Source organism: Struthio camelus, chromosome 14 (genome assembly GCF_040807025.1).
Source record: "Struthio camelus isolate bStrCam1 chromosome 14, bStrCam1.hap1, whole genome shotgun sequence".
NCBI lineage: Eukaryota > Metazoa > Chordata > Aves > Struthioniformes > Struthionidae > Struthio > Struthio camelus.
The window spans coordinates 14526431-14554011 of NC_090955.1; the positions used below are offsets into that span (position 1 = coordinate 14526431).

Here is a 27581-nt window from a genome sequence, read left to right on the forward strand (position 1 = left end):
GCCTGCTTTTCAGTCCGGTCCAAAAATCTTCTTCCTTCCAGCTTAATCTTTCTTTGGTGACAAAATAAATGAAAATGTTTCATAGTGATTAATGGGGTGCTGGTTATACAACGAATGCTGCTAGGGATACGGCTGATCAAGAAAGGATATTTTCAGAAGTAAAAATCATCATGTTTTGTTTTGACTCTATGCTGACATGTTGAATTTTGGCAAAAAAAAGGAGTGATGAAATTCATCCAACTCCATATGCACACGTGTGCACATAGGCACACAGTGAGATGCTTGATGAGTCTGTCCCTGGAAGGAGATGCCTTTCTGAGGAAATGCTGAGTTGCTTGATGCATCCAGGGCTGATGGTCATTATTTGCACCTCTGTAGTCCTCTTAAAGGATTGTTTCCATGGGGATGGGACAGCAAGAGCAACCCTGTGACCTGCAAGGCCACCCGGTGTTGCATAGCACTACAGGAACCAGCAGCCGCTGCACAGCAGCTTGGCGGCAGAGAGACATTGACCTTCCCCTCGCCCTGGGCCTGGTGCACCTCCTCCCTCGGGCGTGAGAGGAGGTGTCGAATGCCCATTCCCTTCCCTCCACTCTTTAGCAAATTGGCTTAGTGAATTAAAAAGTTTGTACAAGGTTTTGGAGTGATCCAAAAAAGAAGACCCACCCCCAAAGCTGATCAATTCAGAGCTTCACCTAATTCTTGCTAGAGCATGTTAAATGTTAAGTCTATGCTGCCTTGATTCCTCTCAGGACCTTAACTGTCATGTACAAAAAAGAGTGACTACAGCACAACATAGTTACTTTCACTACCGTTTCACACTTCAGTTTTGCCCTGTAGATTAAGGGCTTTTTTTTGAACTGATGTGTATATATGTGAGCCGTTTAAAACGTGCTTGCGATTTCGATTTCCAGAGGGCTCTGAAAAGCTGAGGTTGTAGCTTATCTATTATTTTGACAAAGTCCAAGCTCTGTGTTGTAAAACTCAATTTGGTTTTAAGCTATTGTTTTCAGCAGTATGGTGAATAATCCAATTTTTAATTATTTTGTATGTTATTTTATTATGTTTATTTTTTGCTGCTGTTTAAAAATTGTTTGTCATTATAATCTTAATGAAAGGGGCACTGGAGGAACTGAGGCTTGCTGGAATAGATTGTTATCCAGTGTAATGTATTGATCGGGTCAGGCAGTAAATTAGCAGGAGCAGAACACCATTAAATTTTGAACTTAATTGCCTTCTTCTCTTAATTTCTATTGGATATAATCAATAGGTGCCAGAGGAAAGTTAAAAGAGTTATTTTGAAAGCCTCTATTTCCTGCAGCATAATGGAAAACTACTATTTCGTCCTCTAGTTGATGCAAATGATTTGCAGCTCTAATGCGGCCACTTAAGCATTTTATCAAAGACTCACTTTTAGTTCTGTCTTGATTAATCTTTTTCCCTGCCAAAAAGAAATGTGATTTAGTGGTGCGATCTATTCTGGTTTAGCTTTGGTCTTTGTACTTACGCTAGAGTTGCAGCAGTGCATTTCCCTCCAGGATCTCTCCAGTCTGTGTTCTTGTCTCCAGCCATTCACACATGGAGTTTCCTTGGGGTGATATTCTCAGGGCAGTAGCTTTTAATAACATTTCTTTTTCCAATGAAATGCAATGTTGCAGTCAGTGAACAGGGCACAGGGTTCAGAAGTGAAGACCATAGACTTGTTCTTGTCTTTTGGTCTTGGGTGAATTTCCACTAGCTTCTTTGGGCACGTTGCTCATCTCTTCCAATATTTTCTCTAACTGCAAAACACATAAGATAACTGCCTTCCCTAAGGCCAAGCCAATGCACTTCTATGCACTTCTAGCACTCCACCTCCTCGCTGATGAGATACCTTGTTCTGATCTCCAGCCTACGGTTTAGCTTATTGCTCCTGTTTTTTCACATTTCCCTCTGTATCACTAATATAAGGTAATTTTTTTTAACCTACTGTGGACTTTTAAATATCGCTTATCCTGATGTAACCTAAAACTACTTCCTTATAAATCAATATATCAATGCTTTTATTATTTTTACACCTCTTTGAACACTCTTTCCATTATCTGTAATCTTTTGCTAATCGAATACTGCAAATGAAACACCTTATTTCAGGTGGACTTTTGCCAAAGCTATGTGCTCAGTATCACTGCCCTGTGTAATCACAGGGACATTAAAAAGCCATCAAAGGTGGGCTAGACATCTGATGAAAATTAGGGGATTATTGCAAACTTTGGTGGGACTTGGAAGCTGTCTTACTGAAGCAGCATACCAAATAAAATGGGCCAAGATAAGTATGCCTCATATTTTACAATAATGTCAGTTCTGTGCCAGTGGTGCTATTCCATATTTATACCATTAGATTGGCATGAGGCAATTTATTTTCAAGCTAATGGGAATTTTCCAGAAGTGTTAATTCAGGTTTGCGATGAGAAATGCGTAGAGCCCCTTTTGCACAGTTTTATAGCAGAAATAGCAGTTGCAATAGAGAAGAGCCTACTTGAGATTTTATGAAGTGATGAGTAATGATGAAACGCCAAATGGATAGACCTTCATAGAAGTCTCATTTTCTAAGCAAGCTGACCTATACTCCCTCTGAAAGTCAAGTTATCCACTTCAAAATAGAGTCAAAAAATGTAGCAAGCCTTTCTCTGAAATCTTGATCTACATCTGTCCATGATTCCCTCCATTTTTAGATGTGGATAACAGGTATTTTCCTGTGAGCACATTTGATTTTTTTTTTCTTGAGTCCAGTATGTTTGAAAAAAAATTTGCTGCTTGTACAAATTTAAAAACTGCCAAATCATCAGAAGAGCTGACATGAATGCACCTCTCTAACAATTATTCCTAGTCACATTACTTTGGTTAACAGGGAATTCATCACGGGAGAAGGGAAAAAAAAGAAAGAAAGAAAAAAGCCTCTTGAATGTCATTAATGAATTAACTGTTTTTGCAAGGGAATGTTGGAGGGCAAAGTTTGGAGGTGCTGAAGCTGTACCACGCACAGGGCTTCCCTTACAGAGGGACGACTAGTTGGCCTGTGTTACAAGGAAGTATGAATCGGGCAAGACTGAGTCCCAGCCTCCGGGAGAGGCTGAAATGCTGCCATTCTAGTTATTCCACCAGTTATTCCCACGGCATCACCCATCCTCTTATTTTAAGCAAATGGACAAAAAAGAGTGTCTACAGTATAGTGAGAGAATTGAATCGCAAAGTTGCTGAGAGCCCCTATGCACACAGGAAGCCAACGACCAAAAAAGGACTTAAACTTAGGCCTCCTCGAGCACCCTCACAACAAACACCACCCTCTATCTCTGGCAAGGGTGCTGTCAGCAATTATAATGGTATTGACCATTGTCTTACAGAGAAGAGCTTCTCCAGTGTGTTTCACCTTTCTACCTACAAAAGGATAAAAGCAGCTTTTTCTCTGCACCGTGGAGGAGATCCACCTTTTTACCCAGGCCCTAGCTGAGGTGTGGCGAGAGCGAGAAGGTTTGTGCCACTGCTGAACTTGCTGCACACCTTCCGGGCAGGCAGAGGAGGCTGCGCTCTCCAGAGCTCCCACTTTCACAGTCATTGCCTTGATCAAGGGATAGAGGAGGACAAGATGGGGACCAGTCCACTGAATATTAAAGGGGAAATTTGCAGGGCTGGGCTATATCAATGTATTAAGAGTGACAGCAAGGATAATGTACAAAAACCAAATGTTTGCATTAGATACACGTTTGCACTGATCCCCAAGTGTTTTGAAGTGAGATGTATATACTAAGACAGAATTTATGTTAAGGTTGATGACAAGTACAGTGTAGCACTCTTGAAGTTCCTTCCTTGACTTGCTGTCATCATAAAAACCTTTTGAACTATAGGTTATTGCATTATATGCATATGCGCCAGGAAACGAAAATAAGGTAGGAAGTTTCAGAGACACACATGAATTAGTATTGAATGGAGCAAACGAATTCTCAATCAAAACTAGTCATCAATAAAAAGAAGAAGATAGAAAGAGACAGATTCAAAATCAGTGAGATAACAGATTGCACTTCTGGTGAGGAAAAGTCCTGTATTATAAAATGCTGGTGGATTCAATATTCAATGCTACCTTTATTTGTCATGCTCATTGCAAGCATATTTGTAATCATCACCTTCTAGCTGAATCAGGGAAATGAGGTTTTTGTCTTTTTTTTTTTTTTAAGAGTACTTCATGGTTTGTAGCTTAGAGCAGTGGCAGAAGTCCATCTACTGTAATGTGTAAGGTTCACGTTGTTGTTAGGTTGGGGACTGCAGTTATTGCTGTACCCTGTATAATCTGCCATGTTTACGGAAAAATCAGGGTTGGAGTCATGGGTTTTTTTTCATGCTACACAAATCCAGAAGTATATTCGCACTAACTGTCCCTAGAAAGTCACCCTTTGCTTTCTTGAGAAATGGTCAGACAAGACATATGGAAAGCAGGCCTGTTTTGTCTATGCGAGTATATATGAAATTAGACCAGTTAATGATTGTAATTTTTAATACCAAAAAAATAAACCAAAAGGAAAAAGAAAAGACAGCTCTTTCTTTGAGGGCTTTGAAACACAGTTCTGGGCGTTTCAGATAAAGGTAATCTATTCTTTGCATAACTGTTCAACTTGAATTTGTTGGTGCAATATACAAATTGTTTTCAACTCTTGTTACTTAGTCTGAAGAGTTTCTCTGATGGCACCTTGGTGGAGCTCCTCAAAATGTCAGTGCTGGCAGGCATAGGACAGGCTGCTTCAGCTACAGCACTGAACTCTGGTGGAAATTTTGCCATTAATTTCATGGAGAGCAGAACCCACAAGTTACGTCTGCAGAAAAAAACTATATATTACACTGCAAATAGAAATCTCTTTACACAGCATCCCTGGAAATACAGTATGAATGTGAAGCCCCTCCATTTACATGCACACCTCTTCCAACATTTTCAGCTAAATCAGGAGATAACCATCTCTGCATCCTGAATGGTAAGCGAATGCATTTTATAAAGGTATGCTCAACATCCATATAAAGATCAACATCTCTTCTCACCTGTGCGAGCCATCATCAGAACGTGAATACTTCTCCACTTCCTTGTTGCCATCCGTCATTTTCCCACATAGTCATAACAACATGCATGCAAAAAAGCATTAAAGTTTCAGCCTTGCAATTTAAATGTCAAGTCTTCAATCTTATTCCAGTACATTATCTTTTGCATACAGTATGCGTGACTTCCTACAAATCTAGTTTTCTTAAAAATGACAGAAGATGCAGCTGTGGCCCTTTTTTTTCATAGTCCCATTTGTTACTCTACCCTTGCAGAACAAAAACATAATGCAGCATGCCGCGCTGAGAGATCAGTCATGGACAATCCTTTAGGGGGTATTACATAGTTATATTGTATTGGTGGAGCGTTTGACTCCCTTTCACGTCATCAGAATTTAGCAAGGTCTTGCTAAGATGCTATCAGGAGTTAACCAGCATTCTCTGCATGGCGAGATGATACTACCCAGGCATGTTCTTATTGCCCGTCTCTTTCAATGCTCCAAGAAAGACTGAAAACAACACCGAAAACATTATCAATCTATTTCACAACCATTGCATTGTCTAGTTTTTTTCCCCCATTTCCCTCAGGTATATATAGTGAGGTTGTTTGCAATGCAATGCTTTGGGGGGTGGCAGTCTGCTGAAGGGAGCCCCAGAGCATATGACATCCTAGACGGCACTAATGAAGATGCAGACAAAGCCTGCTCCTCTGTCTCCCTCTCTCTTTTTTGCCTCAAACTAGTATTTAGAACCTCACTTTCAAACAGGGAGTGCTTCAAGTGAGTCACCTAAATTCCACATTTGGCCACCTAAATGAATTGTCCTCAGTGATTTTCTAAATTAAGAATTACTATTTAAAACAAAAACAGTAATGACCTTACAATTCATTTTCTCCCATTTTCTCCGTTTGAATGTAATAGAGAGTACAATGACTTAAGAAAAGTTTACTTAACTCTTCAGCTTGCAAAGAATTTCCTTCCAAAGTATATATTTAGAGCTCTCTCGGGTCAGATTTTTTTAGTATTAGAAAAATCTTCTTTTTATAGCTATATAAAACGTTACAGCCATTTCTAAAGATTTCATGAGTGCCTTTTTATTCTGCTGCGCATAGAAAGTGGAAGGGAACTTGCCACTGATCTCGCTCTCTGTAAGAGATGACACAAATATATCCTATTATTTCCCCTGAAGGATAGAGGATATTTGTATCCTGCCTCCCCTTGTCCTTCAGAGCAGCTTTCGCTTCCACATTGGCAGGGCTTTACCCTGTTGAAGCAGAGCTTGGAGACTTTTCTGAGATCCTTGCAGAGGAGGTGCTAAAAAGCCACGGGAAACTGCTATGGCGTAAAGATGCACCGACCTTGCAGTAGCGCAAGCCTCCCCCTTACTACCAAAGCCTTTGGAGGCCAAAAGCTGTCCTAATTCATCCATTTCTACCTGCTTTTAATGAACTACTACTGACACTGTTTGAATAATTCATTTATATTAAAATATAAAATCTTGGAGCACATCAGCCGCTGGAGAAGACACTTTGGCCTGATTCTGCACTTCCCTGGGCAGAACTGTTGCTGCCTATGAGGCAGAGCTGAAAGGTCTCCCCATGAGCTCCCAATGCAAAATCAAAGCCTTTGAACACTCCGTGGCCATGGATTGAGCCCTGAATGCAGAGCCTGAATACTCATTTTGTCCATTCTTCAAAAAAAATGCTTACAATTTGAAATACAAGAATAGTTCCATTCATAAGTCGCTGTGTGAGACAAGTCTGTCACTGGTGCCGTATCTCCATTTCTTAATAAGACATGAACAAAGCCAATGTATTTCCACATATAAAAATAATGAAAAAAAAAGATATCTAGAAAGAGAAATTACCTTTCTGTCACAAAATGATGTGGGTTGATTATAATATACGTATTATTTCTCTTTGTTGTTCATTTCATCGTGCAGTTTGGGAGAATAAAACCACAAGCACCTGCTGTATGACTAGATGATATTAGAGTTTCAGCGTTGGGAACAGCAGACACTTAGGGTGAAACTTTCCCTACGTTTGAGATGAACTATTCATCAGACACGTAGGTGTCATTAATCTTACATGCAGAGCCAGACCTCTCATATTTCAAAATCTTTGGAGAGGCAGCTTTTTAATCTATATTTGGTCCCCCTCCGAAATTGATTTCTCTTTGCATGTAATGCTATAGTGTTTTCAATTTAAACAGAACCCTGAAATAAAATAGTTGAATATGAAATCTTTAGCAGAGATAAAGGAAACAATTATCTTGAAATTCTTTTTTTTTTTAAGTAAAAACTTCAGTGATGGCACCACTGATTGACAAAGCTGATGTGTATTTTAACTTATGCTTCAAGTTACAGATTATCTTAATCACAAGAGGGCACATGTGTGTGGACAAGACCACAAACTCAATCACAATAGCAATTCTGTATGCAATTAAATTTAAGGCAGCATCTTGACGTATCTGAATTACAACAGCCGGCAGCCTGCTGAAGCCTAGCCCCACGGAAAGAGGGCTGCATCCAAACAGGAGCGCAGCAGAGAGCCACTGTGGCGGGGAGGCTTTTCGTGGGTGCCGTACCCTCGCTGAACCACTGGCAGATCTTAGCCTGCTGCCAAACCTGCCATGATTTTTACATTGAGCAGAGTGAGGCTCTTTCTTTGACAATATGAAGCCACTGGAGAGCTTGGGAAGTTCATCTCAAGAAGAGATGTTTTAGCCTTTGAGATTTGGTTAATTATACCATTGCGCTAGGTCCATGTAAATTCCCCCATAGTTTCAGCTACAGGTAGTATTCTTCTACACTTTTCCCATCCAAAAATTTGGCTCTTACACAGTTACTGCATTTTACTACAGAGCCAGAAGCATTTCAATTGTGATATTTACAACTCTCATCATGTATCATGTGGGACTGGACCTGATCTGGCCTCAGGAGAGATCTACCCTGCTGGTGAATTTTTACTTGATGGAAAATCATCAGTGGGTGCCTGACTTCCATCTTTGCCTACCTCATGGAAAAGCATAGTCAAGGGGGTATAGAAAAAAACTCGTTTAACCTTCAGTGTTATTCTCGTAGGCAGAGAGGGGAAGGAGGGACCAGAAGTTGTCCAGCAGGTCCTGGTGGCTGCTCTCGGCTTTCCTTCTGCCTCCTTCCGCCTCCTCCCTTCCCCTCTGCCACCCCAGGCCTGGCAATTGGGTAGATCGGCTGCAGCTGCTCTTACAGGCCTGAAAACAGGAGGATGAAAAAACATCAGGAAAAACAGGAGAAGCAGGGCAGGACAGATGTGAGAGCAGCAAATGACTGCAGGGTAACATCTAAGCTTATTCTCAGATATACATGAAATACGAGAGCTGCGGGTTATGAGGTATGCCTGTCAAAAGTTTCTGATGACCAAGAGCAAAATTTACGTGGTTTGCATATCCCTCTGTGCCCTTGAGATAACAATATCATCATAAATGTCTGTTCCTTATTTTGTAGGTCATTAATATGGCTCATGGTCTAAACCCTTTCCTCTGTTAGTACTCAACAAGGATTTTACCAGAATCCCAAACTCCTTGCCATTTTGCAGAGCTGAATCTGGACACTTAACATTATAAATTCAGAAACATATATCACATGGGAACTGCTTCTTACACCGGACAGATATTGGAACAAACTGAGAACCGGTGGTTAAGGCACCGGTGGGTACGTGCGTACACACATGTGCACCTACCAGGCACGCATGCACAATATACATATGTAAATTTTACCATCAACTCTTTGCATTTATTTGCTCCTTCATTTTGCTTCATTTAACATAGATTATGCAGGTAAGTCTGACAGTGAGTCAGTTACTGAATCCCTTCTCAAAGGAAGGAAAAAGGAAGATTCCAGAATGCATCAAAGTAGTATAAATCACCATATCTTCACCACCTGAGAATCTAACCCTCTAACGATAGTTTCTTTTTTGTTTAGAAAGGTAATTATTCTATTAAAATTAATAGTAAAACAAATACTACTATGACTGAATTACATGGGATAAGCATGAAATACTGTGATCTGTTATTCTATGAATTAGTAATTACAGTGTGCCCAGTGAAATTTGCATACTTTCACTTCTCCTTGCTTTCCTCGATATCAACCCTGATTTACTTGTTGAAGCACTCTCCAGGGCTGAAGCTGGTGATTGCAGATGGTTTATGCTGGCACGGCAAAGAGAAGATGTTTGTAGAACAGGATACCTCTGTGTTTTAAGACAGCAGATGAAGTTAGAAGATAAGAACCTGTTTGTTTGATATTTAAAATATCTACGATCATCTTCCTAAATGTGGTGGAGCTTTTGTTTGTCCTTATATAGATAGGGTGAGGAAAAAGGAGGAAGTGTGTCTTCTTTCCACCTGCCATTCCTGTGTAAAAAGTTTGGCTTCGTGATATGACTTTGAGTTCACGCTGCCTGGAGCAGTGAAAATACTTGGCATCTCAAAAGGATGGCTTTCCGCATGAGTGAGACACAGCACTTGTTCAGCAGTTCATAGACCTGCAATAGATTAACTTTTGGAGAGAGCAGCACTCACCTGCTTGCACCAAGGTGGGTCCTGGAAAGTTTAAAGTTAACCTCAAAGAGGATAAGTGGTACCAGGGTGAAAGGCAACTTTTCCCATGCACACATGGAGAGACATGCCTTGGGTCAGCAATAGGTGTTACTTACTGACTAGAGGATGGCAGGAAATAGAATTTTCTTCAGTGCTGTATATTCATGCAGCAGAAGTCAAGTATGTCCATGCCAGTTTCTGAAGACTAAGAGAGTGCAAGCCAAGTCCTGTGAGGGAAGTTTTGCAGCTCAGGGTAACAAATCCCACCTCCTCTTTCTCGTAGTACCTGGGCCAGAAGCCAGCAGCAATAATGGGTGCAGGTATGTGACCCTAAGTAATGAGAATCGGGCTTTTATCGGGCACCCATCCATCCCAGATGGATGTTAGAGCTGGAGGAAAAGCAATTTTAACGTGCCTGTAGTCAGTTTGAGCGTCATGCAACTTAAATCCCTCCTCTGCCTCTGTGCATAATAACTGATACCGACCAAAAAGGTAAAATCTTAGTTGGTTTCCCCAAAACATAAAAGAAAGGGATATGCAAAGCAATGGCAGAAAATTAAGACATAGAAAAATACTCCCCTTTGATCCACAGTAGCCTGGATCTGATGCCCTTCCAGGTCTCCTCCGAGAGCCGCGTGCTCGACCTGGCTTCAGCAGATGGAGGAAGGAAATCAGTGAGACTGTGCAGGGAATTAAAGGGCTTCTGGAGAGCCCCAGCTGGCTGGATTCCTGTGAAATAATTGCTTTTGTTAATAGGATTTGATTGTTATTAACCATATTAAGATGGTCACAGGCTCACTTAGATAGCTTATGTATGAATAAATAATGACCTGCTGTGGTAATAAATGCAAAACTTGTCCCAGTGAATGAAAATCTTGTTTTCTCTTTCCTGAGAATAGTGTGCAGCCACAATTACTCAAAAAAAAAAAATCATAAAGGACTTATGTTGACATATTTAATTAATACACTGTATTTTGTTTCTTTGGATGAACCTCACTCCTGACAATCCCCAGGCTAATAGAAGGCTGTTCCTTTTCCCTTTCTAAAAGAGTCTGTGCAGTGCATAGCTTAACCAGTTCAATGGAAACACTTTTCTTCCCACCAAGAAAACCGCCTTAGACAACTTAGGAAAAGGCCATATAAACTTTAGATGCAAGATATTATTTTTAATTCATGTGGTCTACTTGTGGTGCCTAGCACCTAAACTGTCCTTCCTGAAAATTACATTCTTTTTGTGAATATAAACAGTTTATTAAAACTCTTGTATTAATTATTTAAATGAGGTTATAAATATTTGAGTAAGCCCATGCAGAAGACACTCACAGTAAATTATCATATTCTATCTTTATTGAAAGTTAAATTACAAAACTCTGAAGATTACCTTCTGTGCCAAAGACATGGCTGCTACCTGCCATTGCATGGTCCAGGGTAAGAGAGTTATTGTAGGTGGTGTCATAAAATGAAAAGCAGCACCTGAAGTTTAAAGGAAAATATGAACATTTTGGTCTTAAGAGTGTCATACAAAGCATGATACGCAGTCAAGTAGGTGTGTGTATAATTACCTGTGCTCATTATCTTGTGGGAAGGGCCATCAGTTTCCAGCCTTAGCTTTGAGCTCACGCTGGTGGAGACCCAATTACAGAGGAGGATAGGAGATAAAGGCATTGGAGAGAAGCCTGGAGCAAGCGAAACAAGAAACCGCTCACACAGATCGATTGATTGAGCAAGAAGTCAGATACTGTAAGTGGTACTGGGATGAACATCAATCCTACAACTGTATGGCAGATAAACCTGAGCAGTGCAAGGGGATTTGTTATCTGAGAGACAGGCTAGAAAAAAGGAAAAGGCAAAAGCCTTCCTGAACAAACCATTGCAGTTCTTTTCCACATGAAATGAAGCATCTGGAGTTCTAGTTTTGCAATGTTATATAGTGAGGTACTTTGCAGACATTTCCTTCTTTTGAGTCCTAGTCTTGGTGTATGTGGTCATGTCAGGCTGTCATGGATATTACCCATTACGAATGGCAGGTGCCATTCAGGACCAGCATTAGCTCTGTGAATCCGGGTAATGGATTATTAAACTGATTCAATAGAAAGAGACATCGCGTGGCGATCCCCTTCACCAGGAGCTTCTTTCTTTATAGTCCTGTGCGCAAAGACCGTCTTGATGCAGACACCGGGATTTCTTGAGCACTTTGTAAAGTTAAGTCATGGTCATGCAGGATAGACCAGAAGATATCCATGCTACAGAGCCTCAAACTGTGAACTCATGATGGCTGAGAAAACCAAAGCGCTAGTAAAGCTGGATATAGAGATGGACTCGCCTCCAGGAGGCTCAGCTCCGCATATCCAGCCTTTAGAGTATTCCCAGTATTTGCCCAGTCCCCTGCTTCTCTTCTCCGTCCATCTTCTCTTCTGCTGGTGATCACTGCTAAAGCAGAAAATCACAGATCTTACTAGCCTGAGGGCTGCACCATACTGCCCACAATTGGGGGACTCACTAGCCAGTAATCTTTCCAATTTGATCTACTTTTAAACTCGAAAGTACTCTAAACTTTAAGGCACTTTAAAACAGCCACAAGGTTGAAATAGCTGGGGCATTTTTCTAAATGCTCACTTCCAAAGTGCTTTAAAAAGATGGACAGAAAGTATTATAAAAGTCCATCTAAAGCAACTAACTGTAGTTAGTAACTATAGCAATTCGCAGTACCTTCATTTAGCTATGCATCTTCAGAGGGCTTTGGCTTGCATACATTTTGCAACTGGCACAGCTGAACATCTACGAAACACTAATACATCCTCAGATTTGTAAAAGAACTTGCACTGGGCATGCTTGGGCTCCATTTATATTCATTTTGTATGAACACTAATGAAATCAACTACAACAAGAACAGATGTTTGCAAAAAATAAAATGTTAAACTCCTATTTGTAGTGATGAGACCTTGTTTGCAGCTTCACCCCTAAGAATCAGCCGACCACAGAGTGCACATGAGACTCCTGGAATAGCTTTTTTTTTCAAAAGCACATCTTGTGTACTACAAACATAAGAAATAATGATCCTTCTATAAATTCAGGATTATTCTCTCTGAAGAAAACAGAGTAAGGTCATCAGATAAATTGTTTGTACTAAAGACTTGTTTAGAATTGCAATCCAGGGATTCTTCTGTGGTTAAAAAAAAATTGTAAATAATAGTGATTTTTCATTTATTAAAATAATACAACTCTGAGTTAAGTTGAGTGGGGGCAAAAAGACATGAGCTGTGCCAGTACCAACACTGCCATGAAGTTTCAAGTGCCCATTAACAGACTTCTCAGCTCTGTAAAGTGTTTCAGAGTAAATACATACTACAAGCACTGAAGGAAAACAATTTGAAAGAAAAGCTTGTCAGTTAAGGTCATTCTAGTATCCACTCATGAATTGCACTGTTTTTAAGTCTTGCTGATAAGCTTTTATAATTTAGTATTTGCCTGCTTCTCTTATTCCAAGCATATTGAATCAGTAATTAAGCTACATGTGGTACAAAGCGTTGTATACTCAGTTCATCCATTTGTGTTCAATCTTGCAGTTCTTGTTGTGATGGCACTGGCATAGCTGCAATGAAATATCTCCAAATTTATCATGTCAAGATTATGCATGATGTAATTTCTAGTAATAGCTAGGGATTTGTTTACCAAAAAAAGTTCCTTTAATCTTAAAAAAAAAAAAAAGACTTGTCTTACATTACAGAACAAAAAGATTTGCATGAATACAACATTTTTAATAAATCAGTAATTACCTTGTGGAGAAGCAGTTGGCTCATTTAATATAACCTTTGAAAACAGCTCCCTCCATAAAGATTTTAAAGACCATCTTTCTTAGATACGTTTTGAAGCTGGACAGTGGAGGTTTAAGTGATGATAGGTGTATTATTTATACCATAGGGCCTAAAAGCAATCCCCGGTGGACAGAAGAGAATTCAGACCTTTGCTTCTCTTTTCAGCAGAAATAATTACAAATAACTAAATAACTAAAATTACAGATGACTGACTGACTGACCTCCTGGAGATATCTGCAGGCTGTGCCTTTTGGTGACACCACACATGAAGTTGCACAACACATGCAAGTTCACAGGACCATCATTAGGACAATAAAACCTCCCTTAGTTTATCATTTTGGAGTGAACTACTCCTACAGAGAGAGCTCTGGGTGTCTGACCTGCGTTTGCAGTGTGGGTTTGTGGATTGGCAAGGAGTAGGGAGTTAAATAATACTCCACCAGCTCTACATCAGTCCATTATAAACACGTTTCTGTGGTTATTATGCCCTGCAAATAGGCAGTGCATTCAGGCAACAGTGAAGGGCTACTCTCATCCTTTCCTACGGCACCCCGGGCTGTCCATGGGGTTAAGGTCAGGAGAGCTTTGACCCACACCACTTTGCTCTGCAAATCAGGCCACGGTGCACCAACGGGAAACTAATGAAGGCTGCTGTTCTTCTGCATAAGTGTCCATTGGATAACAGTTTTGTGCATTTTTATTAGGCTGCAGGACACAACAGGCAGAATATTTCCAGGAAAGAGAACATACTGTGAATGTATTATGAGGCATTAGGTCAAGTGCAGATGAACTTCAGCTATGTGAGAGGTATCTTAATCACCAGTGATGGACCAGTTAAGCAGCTTTAGCTCAACTATTAGAAACTAGAAAGCCATATATGTGCTGGGTGTGCACAAAATAGCCTTGACAAACCCATCCTGGCAGGTGCCCGTCTGTGCCAGGCAGCCAGCTGTAGCAAAGCAGTGGGGGCTGCTGCCCATAGTTCATAAATGCATATTTAATCCCAGGAGCGATTTAAAGGAGCGAATCGGGCCCTCAGGTATATTGCTAGTGCTAAATCTGCCAATGCTGGTCAACCTAGCACAAGACTTGGACCAACTATGATACTCACATCCTTTTAAAGCCACTAGATTCTTGTACCATCCTCAAAATTATGACTTGATTCAGGAATTTTCCAGCTCTGATTACTGTCCTTCTTCCCGTCCTATTTAAGGTGAGAATAGCAGGTAGCTTAATGTACTGCACACCTCATAGCAGTCTCTTTTCTCCGAAATTCCTTGAAATCCAGGTTTTAGGACAAGCATCGCCCTTTTACTGCTCACACTGATCTCTGACATTTCTACTTTCAGGTCTCTTGCCACTTCTCTCATCTTCCCAGCAACAGGTACCTCATTTAACAGCCCTTACTATTACAGATGAAGCCCTGGATCTCCAGCCACATATTTCAGCACTTTCAAAGCTTTGGTATCCAAATCATGATATTCCGCCTAAAGTCTTACATGAAGGACTTGATATTTTTTACAGAAAAGCAATGACAACACAAAAACTTGCATTTTAGAAGGAGTCATTTTCCCATGGGAAAACACATGCAAGACTAAAAAAGGTGTTTTTCATTGATCAATAGCACATAATCAGTGTGTGTATAAATTTCCAGTCTCGAAGGAAATATTTTCCTTATGTATTTATTTGTTTACAGGAATCTTCTCTGTGGACTGGAAACAACAAAAGAGACAAATACTATAGAATTTGTAGACAAGCAGCATCATAATTTCAGAACTGATAGCTACACAATATATTGTGCATGCTTTGTTATGCCTTATAAATGTATTATATTTATATAATTTATTCATTTTCAGTTTTCTTTCATAGAGTGCTTTGCTGCTAAGCCATATTTCTGGCACGTAAATCGGCCAAAATTTCACAATAGACTCTCCCACTTAGGAGGCCATCTTGCAGCTTTGCCTTTCCACCTCACTAAGACCAGCCTTTTTTGTTTTACAGACACCAGACCTGGCCCAAAGTCCACAAAAATTAAGGAGGATTTTTTCCCGTTTCTTCAGCAATTGTTGGCTCAGACCCTAAATGTGGTATATTGGTTTCTAATGCAAAAGCAAGCAATAATTGATCCTTCTGGATGCTCCCTTCCACCGTCACGAGGGAGAAGTCATAGCAATTATACCTTTGGTTCAACACAGTCGTTTCCTGACATTAATGGCTGTGTGAGCAAACATCTCCGCAGCGGCATCAGCATGACAACAACTCAGAGATTTATGATTTATGCTCCCTGCAGCAGCCAGAGAAATAACACTGCAAGGCCACTCCCAAACATGCGTGTGCCTGCCTTGTCCTCCTCTTACGACCTGGCTCTTCTCGCTCTGCATTTCAGCTCATCCATTCACTTTATTAATGAATTGTTATTAATGAAAAATTAACACTGTGTGGAGGCATCTTTCTTCTTTGATGGTACGCCAGTCCTCAACCCTGGCCTGAAACATGTATGTGAATATTCATAAGCAGCTACCTATTATCTTTCCAAAAATGTGTAATTATGCTGCAGTTCACTGGCATTTCATTAAATACATAACAATAAGATTAAGCATTCACTGGGCTATCTAGAAGCAGTTCAGATAGGAGGTAAATAGCAGCTAAACTGCACAAATATTTTATCAGCCTGCTCTCAGCTTTGTTCCTCAGTGAGGGACAGATTCAGGTCAAGATTTCAGTAAATAAATATCAGCAAAGGGTCTCCCTGACCTACAAAAGATCAGTTTTCCCTATATAGGTTGGGAGGGGCTTTTTGGTTACCTGCATTCATTTTAACCTATTGCATGTGAGCATTTCAGGTTTGCACTGGTCTCAGTAGCACGCGTTAGTGTTGCAAGGTTGCAACCCATTCTCTTTGCAGGGAGGTTATGTCAGTCACCAGTAACCTCACACATATATAATGCTAAATAAAGGTGGGAGGCTCAGCACTTGCCTTAGACGCGTGCAGCCATGCATGACTTCAAGAATTTCCAAAAACATGTTAAGGCCCTGTCCTGGTACTCTTGACGGTCACAGCAAAACCCTATGCACTTCTGTGGAGACAAGTTTACCATACAGAGTTTATTCTAGCATTCCATGTCCTTTCTCTCTATCATAGATAGCTGCAAAAATCTGTTTTCTCAAGGCCTTCATGATACAAATCAAGTTTCCAGGTAGATATGCAGTAAAGGTTCAGTTAAAATACCAGATACGATCCATATCTGGATCAGAGAAATGTGTTGAGCACTGGTCACATTTGAGATGACTGGACTGTGAAAAAATTAAAGAAGCCACCAACACCATTTGAGTACAGTTTTAGGAAGCGATAAACAGAGGGGCCGCAAGCAAGCTGCCAAACAAGCTCCGAGAGAGCCAGCACCTGCAGAGATCTCCGGGAAGGAGCTTGCCTCCAAGCCTGTCAACATCTGGTGCCTTCACTTTTTTTATTACCGTAAAATTTGAGACTTTTAAAAGCTCTCATGGGTTGAGCTGTAGGCCCAGAATTTTTTTTCATGAATTCTCTTGGCCTTTGCACTTCTCCAGTTACTCAGTGGCAAGTCTTGTACTGTAGCTGGGTTTTCATCTGCAAGCATCCACGTGAAGCAAACATGATTGCCTGAAACCCAGAAGTCAAAGGTTCAGTGAAACTGAGCCCTAGCTATCTCAAAAGATAAGTTATGCAGATGTTACAGTTCTCCTTAGAACCTGTACGACTGTGTGTGCACCAGGCTGCCAAAACAGCGATTGACCCTCTAAACAGCTGTGTGCACTTCCCAAGTGCTAAGAGGACCTGAGGGCTGCCACTGTTAGCACACTGATGGATGTGAAGACACACATTCACTCCCCATGAAGGTGCCACCAGTGAGAAATTGGGCTCCTTCTTCATTAATGGGTGCCCTCCAGCCGTAACCAACATTTGTTTCCCAAGGTGCAAAGAGAGGGACGTGGAGGGAGGACGAAGTCAGCCCTTGCCCAGCTGAGCGACAGGGCACAACCTTGCCGGGCTGAGCCACGCAAGAGCTAGAAATCCTCCTGCTAGTTCACCAGCCATTTTGGATACAGTCTGCTCCTTACCAGACCACCTGTTCAGCTGAAAAAGTCAAGCACGTGCTTCAGATGAAGCCCTTTCCAAACAGCAATGGATTTGAGCTGAGGCCTTACATTGGCGACATAATATCCAATAAGGATTTTCTGAAGTGTATTCATCATGGTCCAAACTCTTCCTTTCCTAAGAGTTAATAAGCTTAGCTTGTATGCAGTGCTTTAAAACTTCCTAGCAGCACAATGACATTGCCTAATTTTAACATTACTATTTATTATCATAGTACCTAGGATACCTGGTCACAGTGCAAGACCCCATTCTAGTTGTTGCACAAACACAGGGAAAAAAATGGTCAGTCCCAAACTGCTGCAATATAGTCTAGAAAGTCAGTAAAGGTCAGTAAAGACAGAGAGGCACACACAGTGAAACAACGCAAAGATAATTCATCTGCTCTAGTAGATAAAATTACAAATGGAAAATCGAGACAGCAACAAAGTGATTTACTTATAGTGATAGAGCAAGTCACAAGCAGAGCAGGGATTAAACAAACCTCAGGAGTTCAATTCCCAGGCCGTTAGCCAACACTGTCTCTATTAGTCATATTATTAGGAAAGAAGTATACAACATGCTTCTGTCATTCTTCCAATTTACCTAGCAGTATGCCAACTTTTAGAAAATGGCAACATAAATGTTTTTTCACTAGTGAGTCTTTTCATGCTGTTGAATTAGCACCCTTTTTGCTGGTTTATACAGATCTTAAAAGGAAATTGTTCAGGGATTCTTTGCATCTAATCTACCCCTTCCTATGTGACGTGTATTTTAATGTAGCCCATGGAGTTCTTCAGACCCTTATTACACTTTTAAAAAATATCCTACCTTGGCTGCCCACATATTGCGAAGAAAAAGCAAGACTGGATGAAAAAAAAACAGACTTTAAATTCTCCTTAAAGTTTCTGCACCAATTAATTAATAAAATCAAAAAGTTCTAAAACAAAAATATCAACATGATATCTCTTCTTTTAGTGTTTACTACAATTAAAAACAATTCAATTGAGATACAAAACATCACTTGCCAGATTGCTTGCGCTGTGCTTGTATTTTAAACAAGGAGAAACTTCAGTTTTCCCAGCATTATGAGAGGTCTGACATCAAAGTCTGTAAAGAATTACACCGAGTGAGCATTAGACTGATGCTTCTAAAACTGAGTAAGATTGAATTAAAGCAGATAGCATGAAGGACTCTCAGTATAAAATGTTTCTACTGTTTCTGCTAGACAGCATTATTCAACCTGAAATCTTTTGGATTTGTATTCCTTAACTTATCAGACTACTACTTTACAACTCCCAGAGTAAATGATATCCCAGTCTGTTTATGAAATACATAATCCTTCAGACGACATGTGCTTTCACTCCCATTTTCTCCTCCTCCTCAAAGTACGTTCCCGCTCCTGAAATTCATTCTGCACCCCAAGACATCCCAATAAAATAGGAGAAACTACACGCCTTATTCAGTTCCCTGTGATTTTGTTTCATAAGGAATAGGTGAGCTCAGGATTACTCCGATTCTGGTTTGGGATCAGTTTTTTTTTAAAATAAAACCACCTAAAAGATTTTACCTGCTTCTGTGCTATTTCCATTGCCTAAAGCCTCCATCAGCGCGAGTCACTCTCACTGGGAGTTTGAACTTTCCTTTAATCTATCCATTTAGAAAATGACTCACAATTTATTGAATAAAGTGGAGAAAATTGACATCTTTTCATTAGGCTGACAAAGTCCTTTTCACTGCTGGCGTCTGTGAAATGTGTTCTCTATTTAGATTTTATTTATATCAGTCTCCTGTGTGGGAACTAGATTAAAATGGACTACCTTGCACTTACCGTAAAAACTTGCCCATTCAGCAGCGAGCGTCATACTGGTTTTGCAAACAAACTCTCCCTGTCATTCCTCAGAGTAACGTGATACCTGTGACTATGAGGAAACATGATCTAATACCTCTCTTCCTTTATATCCTGTTTGTGTATAAACAAAACGTGGACACTTTATCACAGGCAAAAAAAGATCGCTGCTGTGGCTTTATAATGGCAAATCCAGAAGTAACCTTGCAACTTTTTAATATATAGCATGTTTCCCCGCAAAATCATTGAAAAACGCATGATGATACGTTGCTCTTCTTTTTGTATTTCAGGGTGTTCATGAATTCAAGCTGTGTATTATACTATGAGTAATGTCAAACTGTGACATCATTAAATATAATGTAGTTGTATTTATTGTCATATATAGCTTGTCATATTGTTTAAAGCAATTTCCTAAATACAGCTGCAGAGGTGTTAAAGGAGAATTGCATCTGCAAAAAAGTCTCTGCATTTTTTTATACACTCTTGAGTAGCAAACACGATGCGATTCAAGTGCCAACACTTTTCCTGGCTGTGCGTGCACATTTTCTCCCTGACCTCCCTCTGCCATCTCCTGGTAATCACAGGGCAGTTAGTGACCACTTTGAAGGACTGAGTAGCTGCAGTTTAAGGCAAGATTTAGAAGATGGAGAAATGTGAACCTCAACAAGTTTGGGAGTTTTAACAAGTAAGGAAGTTTTAATCAAATTAATTGTGTATCAGGTTTTTTTTTCCCAAACATTGCTTGATTCAAGGGGAAAATGATGAGGTGGTTAATATTTTCATGTTGATTTGATATCAGCTTGGGTGTAGATGCTTGCAGGTATTCAGAACATTTTTACTGCAATCCTGTAGTAGAAAAATTTGTCTCTGAAATTTGAGGGGAAATTATCTTAGCCAGCAGAAGCTGCCATCATGCACCAAACCTTTGTGCTCCAGATGACAAGACCAAGTCAGAAAACTGTCTCCACCGTTATGCAAACCAAAAAGGTTCTTGGGAACTTCGCAGGCTGAAGCCTGCTGAATTCAGTCCGACTTGGAAGTTCCCTGCAGCCATCCAAGGCTTTTGGGAGTATGTTTGGGAATGTGTTTATTTTAAGATGCAATAGAGTTACATAAACACTAGCAAGCATAAGCTATTCTGTGGCTCTTTCCCTATGTGCAGTTTGATCACCAGATCTCTTATCTGTATTTTATTTCTCTATTTGGTACACGTGACTAGAAAAATGTCTTTTCAACTGGATGCATTTTTTGTGTTCGTTTAAGCAGACTAACTAGTTTAAATGTATCAAGTTAAATATTTTGATCATAAATTATTTTTCTATAGCTTTGCAAACAGAGGTGGAAAAAAAAATCCAGTCTGAATTGGACTGGAAAAATGTCTCAACACTTTTTGAAGAAAGCTGTTTTTCTCCCCAGCTCCATTAGCTGGATGCTTAGAGTTTAATATTCCCATAAAAGAAGCAAGAACTCAAATATAATCAATCACTTGTTTAAACTAGCAAGGGCTGGGGGAAAAGAAAAAAACCCACAAAGCAAGAGTAGTCAAGCCGTCTTTATATCATATCCTTTTCCTCTCCACGTGGCTGAGGGTATCTGTCTCCGTAAAAAATCATTCTTGCATGAAAAAACTCAGTGCTTCATGTATTCCCCAGATAGTGAAAAAGAGCACAATGAAAACCACTCTAAAACGTTACAAGCATCCAATTCAGCATGACGCGAGCATTCACAGCCTGTGATGCTTGCTGCCTAACAGGAGTCTATAATTCTCCTCTAAAATTAGCAGTTTAGGTAGCAGAGAAGCTCAGGTTCCTCAGATCCAGGAGGTCTGGGATGCAGACATGCCCGAGGGGAAAATGTCTTAATTTTAACAGTCTTCTCTCTCACACGAACACTTAGCACATTTCAGAGCCACATAGCCTGTATGGAGTGAAACTAATTTGTACTCCCCAGGGAAGCCTTTTTTCCCCTGGTACAGGAATACCTAATCTCAAACGCAGCAAACTGTGGTTCATGTTAAAGCTGCCTCTCTAAACTGAGCTAGAGGCATAAAACTTTGAAAATGAGCAGACCTCAAAGGATCAGCAGTGCCCAAGGAAGGCAACTGGTCCTAAAGATTAAAAGGCTCCTATTAGAAGTGAAAATTTGCCAACACAAAACTCAAAGGAAATACATCTTCATCAGGTTCTGACACCCCCGTGACAGCATCGTGCTGAGGATTAGACCGTAGAGAGCGTTGTAGTAATTCAAATTTAACAAAGAGAAATTAGCGCTCTGAGTTTTCAGTTTCTCCCATTTAATCTCGCATCCCTAAACTGTTTGCAAGCAGGACTGTTGAAGTTGGTATCAGATTGGTCATATCCATATGGGTCTTACAGTGTACATGGTCCCACAGAAAGTAATTGCAAGGCAAATTATCAAGGCAATAACTTTCATATCCAGGTAGATCAGAGATTTTTCAGGGATGAACTCTGTTCTGATAATGGTTGATATTAGGTCAGGGCTCTCCAAGATTTTTTTGTGCTTATTGTATAAATCAAACTCATGTATAAAGGTGGTTCATGTTTATCCACTCAGAGGATCAAGCTGATATCAGCAAGTCGTGGCTGGTTTCCACTGCTAGCAGTATTAGCAACTGATCCATCAGAAAAGTGCGAGCGCATTTGCTGGGCTACCTTTGTGACTGTAATCACACTGTGATCACGAATTAACATGTACACTAAACTAAAAACTACACATTACTACTCAAATCAGTACACATGATGGTTCAGTGGTCACTTTGCATTTGATTTTATTTCAAGGTCAATACCCAGCTACTCGGGCTGTGTTTAGGAACAGCTTCAATAAATACTTCCATCAGTTTAATTGCAATGAACAGCATTGCTTCCCCCTGCTGCCCTGTCAGCCTGTATTTGTCTCCTATCTCTGTCTTGCATTGTAAACTCCCTGTGCCAGAGCATTTACTTATAGTGTTTTTAGCACTTAGCACTGTAGGATCCTTTGCCATGGTTATTTAATAGTAGCAGTGCTGCTACTAATAAATAATTAAGACCATTGCTTCCAATTCCAAATCATAAGATTCTCCTCCCATACTCTGCAGGTGCTTCATCGGCATGAAGACTGGTATCCTGCCAGTCTTTGGCAGGATTTGGTTTTCCAGTTTGCCCACTGCACAATCTATTATTAGAGTGCAGATTCACCCCTCGTGCTACGTTGCACTAGCTTGGGCTACCTATACTTGAATGCCTGCCAGCACAGCCCACCAAATGCGTTGACCATATACCATTTGGATCAACCACGTAAAATAAGCTGGACCAGCCAGTTTGCGGTAAGAACTATAGTCTCACCTTTTAAAAGGAAGCGTTAATCACACTTTAAAGGAAATGAAAGTGAGTTTAATGGATGTACATGTTGATTTTTTTGCAGTGTTTCCAGTCTATGTTAATCATCATTATTTCCCAGAGTTTATACTAGCAGCTTTATCCAAAAATCAGCTTCCTTACTGGGCATATGACATAATTTTGTGTTTGTTTAATCAATATCTCAATCATTTTAAGGATGTATTTTTCCCCTCTGTTACATTCCTACCTAAAGAATATGGTATATTGGCTTGGTGTCGGTTTACGCATGTATACGTAAGTATCCCTTTTATAGAACATACATTTATAGTAGCACACACATTTGTGTCTAAGCATGTGCTATTTCTTAGTCTGCAGCAAAGCAAGCTGGATAGGAAGCCAAGGCACTGTTTGGGAGAAGAAGAAATTAGGTGCTGCTGCCAGAAGCATGTAAAGCTGCTGAAGGTTGACCCTGCTGGCAGTAGTTCATTTTTCATACACCCCACTGGAAAACCAGTGACAAAATGCTAAATTGGAACAGTCCTGGAGAAAAAGGCAATTTTCTTTTCAGAGCTAAGATCAAAGGGGAACCGTTCCTAGTAGTTACGATTAGAGCAGCACTGTCAGTAATCCAGGTGGGACAACAGCAGGTCTGGTAGGGCACTGCGAGGGGCATAACTATGGGTAGATAACAAGCATACATGACTTCAAAGACATGGTCACCTAGAGCACCTACCTTGCCAAAACCAACAGTGCAAGTGAAACTTTACTGAAAAGGCTAAAGTCTCTTGGGCTTTGCTAACGCTCTTTATTCCGCCATCTCCTGCTCTCTGTTGCACTCAGAGCCTTCTCCTGCATGAGGAAATGAGGCAGGATCTGGAAATGTCTTATACAGTTGGGTGTTTCAGTGTGGTTTAGTCACATGTAAGAGATTAGAGAAATAGGGTCTTGTGCAACCTCTTTATTCACAGATACGCAGATAGCAACAGCAGATGCGTCTTTGAGTGTTTCCTTATGGCTTTGTCTATAGGCATAAATAGATCACACACAGATAAGAAATAAATCAAGACATTAAATATAAACTCTGAAATGTCCTTAAAGTGAATGCAAGCACAACAGGCCATTTTCCTGGACTGAATTCTATGATACAAGGTAGTTTGCTGCTTCAAAGATATTTATGGGCTCGCAGCAGCTATGCTGCGAGATACAAAAGGGTTAATCGTCTCTATAGCGTGTGAGACGCTTTGACAGTTAAGCTTCATGAATGCAACCACGAAATTAATTCTTACCAAGGAAAACAAACCCCAGACAGAGCTACTCATGCACCAACTAGTTGCAATTTCCAAGGTGAGTTAAAGTTTATCAGAATCCCCAGACAAAAAACACTATTAAGATACAGTTAAGGTTATAGACAGATACCAATTCCCAGGCAAAAGACTCCATGAAGATACACTCGAGGCTGTAAACTTATATGCCAATTAAATTCAAACACGATCCAAGCAGTGTAATTATTAAGAATGCTAAACATTTGGAAATTCAAAGTGACTGCTAGAGACAATATGCTTGATATAAAATTGATGGTGGTGTTTCAGCTAATAGTCTGACTTCTGCTGCTACTCAGCATTACCTTCTGTTTCTTGCTGTGGAACTCCTTGCCACAGGATATTGCAGCTGCTGATCTACCTGGGTGCAAAAAAAAATGCAGAGATTTGTGGAAGAAAGTCAGCTGAAAGTATTAAAAGCAAAGAAAACACCGATTCTGCAGGTTCCCTCATCCACAAGTCATGAAGACCTGCAGAACATTCCAGGAAAAAAAACACTTTAAACTTGAGACACTTTTATACACATCCATAAGGATCAGAGACCAGCCACTTGCAGCTAGTTTCACATGAAGGGTTTAGAACGGACACTCTGCCTCTTCAGTGCCGCATTGGCCCCTTGAGATATTATTTAACTCAGTTTCTCATTTTTACATAACTGTGAGCATTATCTTCTCTCTTTTAGCTTCAATAGTGATTGGGAAATGGTGGTGCGAGATGGAGCCCTGCCTAGAGGGAGAGGAATGTAAGACGTTGCCTGATAATTCTGGATGGATGTGTGCAACTGGCAATAAAATCAAGACCACCAGAGTAAGTCCTCTTTCTGTCTATACCTAGGAGGTGTTAATAGGAAAGGGAACCGCTAATGACTGCTAATCCATATCTTTTCCATCATCATGCTTGCAGTTAAGATCTCAGCAATCACTGCACACTTCCACAGCTGTTTCAGGGTACATTAGCAGCACTATGGGTGGTTTGTAGGTGAGGTTTTGAACTGAAACTCAACTCACTACCTGCGTTTCAGGTCTTACTTCAGGCTAGTTCTAGCCCTGTGCACAGGGCTGCTAAATTACCCTGGAGCAGGCGTTAGGCTCGTTCCTGCAGTACCCCTTCCGCTTTGCCTTCATCTGAAAAGCCCCCAGTTTGCCCACTCTGAGGCTACTCTGCAGTGTGAGCCAAAGCATAGCAAGCGGGGAGAACTGGGAGATTCATTCAAAAAGGCACTCCAAGCCAAGCTAAAAAGCGAACGTAATGTGAACGCACCCCTTGCCAAACAGATCATTCATTATATCTCATCCTGCCTCCCCCCCTCCCCGGGAGGGGAGCCTATAAACATACCCTGGAGATGCTGAAGAGTCAGGTAACAGGGGCCAACAGGTCCCAATGGCTAAGCTTCTCCTGCTATGAGATTTTTCTTTGGGGGAAAAAAAAGCAGACTTTCTCTTTCAGAAATGGATTCTAGCTTTGTTTTTGCATACTGCAAATGTTTTACAAACATCTTTGTAAAACTGCTACCTATACCTGTATTCAGCAGTTTTAATTAAAATTGTTTTCATGCCACGATTGATTTTTCCCCCCAAGAAAATTACAGTGTTTTCAATTCAGAACATGTTCTTGTATGATTGAATAAGATTTTGATTTTCAGCAAAATGGACAATGTCTTTTGAAACCTGCTAAATGGAAAAAAGTGTTCAAGAAACTTTTTTCTGCTTATTAGCAAGTTCTACACGCAGGTAACCTGGCCAAAAATTCACAGGAATGTCACATTTAACATCATGATTTCCTTACTTCTGTTTCCTGTGCTCCCAACTCATCATTTCTCATGTCTCCTAGGCCTTTCGATGAAGGAGATTTTACCCCAGCCGATCCTCACGCTTCCTGAATTCTTTTCCTCCCCGAATATGATTTTATCCCAGGATGAGAATGATTTGTAGCGCAGACTAACTGAGTTTCTCAGACGCTGTCTTGCAGGCCAGCTAATCTGGCCACCTCACTAAATTACTAAAATATCCATTAACGTAGGAGGTTTTCCTTGCAGGAGGCAGCAAGTGGCATCTGAAAGCAGGATGTGCATAATCACTTTGCCATCTCCCAGAGCAAAGTGCAGAGGGGACCACTGTGATTCTCAGTGACACAGTTTCTTGCTGGAGCGTCGTTGCTGCGAGTCGCTCCCCGCTCACAGCCGCTCTCCCCTGAGCTGAAACAGCCTTTGACGACTGCGCCCTACTCTGCGTTCCTTACAGCGGAACCAAAACCACCCGCTGTATGTCCTGTTCGGTGCGGCAACATTTTTCTTGACGAATTAGGGGATTTAAAAAGGAAGAAAGCAATGTTCAAAGCTAATAAGTAACATGCAAAACCATGCTATACTTTTGTTATTTACATTATAAAAGTAGCACAAAACCAATGATACTAACGCAGTACTCCTGAAGCGTGTCTGGAAGTTATATAACTTAGAAATTGCATTTGTTTCTTCTATGATCTTGTCCTGCCCTTAACTCCCCCAACCCTGATCGTATAAGCTAGTTTTCAGCAATAGTCTGCATCTAGAGGTGACTGCTAGAAAATTTAACAGCTTCATTAATATTCAGATGTATGGTCCAATCTATTCAGTATGCACTATTGTACTTCATTTAAATTAAATACTTACAGAAGTGAGTGCTCATAACTGAAAAAAATATTTCTGTCAGCTACCCACAGGAGTTATTTTAATTAGCTTGAAAGGGGAGTACCTTATGGTGCTGCCTCCAGTAAAATTTTGCTTTGTTGCTTCAAAATATCCTTACAAGACCACAAATGGCAAAGGCAACATGACATGATGTGCTTAGCATTTGTCTCTTGCATTTTCTAAGCAAAAATCATACTTCATAATCCCCGAAACTTTGCTTGAATCCCTACTGCTGTGTCAAGTCTAGCAACATAAAGTAATACAAGCAATCAGATCCTGAAACGGGCAATTTTTCTTTGTTTTGTTATTTCAGATGGCATCAGAGAAAGATTATGCTGTAATCTGTACTGCCCCAGTCCATGCTACACGATTGGGCTGTGCGTGTCTAATTTATATAGTTAAGAAAGCAGAAGCAGCAACACAAATCAGTCAACATCTTAGATATATCTGTGGTGATTAGCCAAAAAACTAGACCAAATCACCATAGGCTGTAAACAGTTTTAGCAGAGGCTTTTCCTTACACAAAACGCATTTGTGTTGAGCAGCTGCTGCCCTGACCAGGAAAGCATTCATTTATAGATCACAGGATTAAAATACTTATTTATATATTGTTCAAGGCTCACAATATATCATACACAAGCATGTGCATATATAAATATATATGACCGCATATACATGACATACAATCTTGCATCGCAGTGTAGTTCACAGCTCGTTTTCCAAAGGGATTAATACTGGTTAGCGGTAGGTGGACATCAGAGCCAGTGAAGGCTTTGCCAGCAGAACCTGCTTTCCTACTTTTTTATGCATTTATTCCTGGGTTTTGCCCTTTAACGTAGTTCACTAATGAAG

At 40.4% G+C, this 27581-nt stretch overlaps 1 protein-coding gene across 4 annotated transcripts in view; it reads left to right on the top strand.

The window, feature by feature from the left end:
* Window positions 1-27581, top strand: part of TAFA1 (TAFA chemokine like family member 1) — a 341779-nt gene that overhangs the window by 309205 nt on the left and 4993 nt on the right. For all 4 annotated transcript variants that reach the window (XM_068906760.1, XM_068906761.1, XM_068906762.1 and 1 more), the window contains one exon: window positions 24747-24871. In XM_068906760.1, the coding sequence (XP_068762861.1) occupies window positions 24747-24871 (125 nt within the window). The remainder of the gene's footprint in view (window positions 1-24746; window positions 24872-27581) is intronic.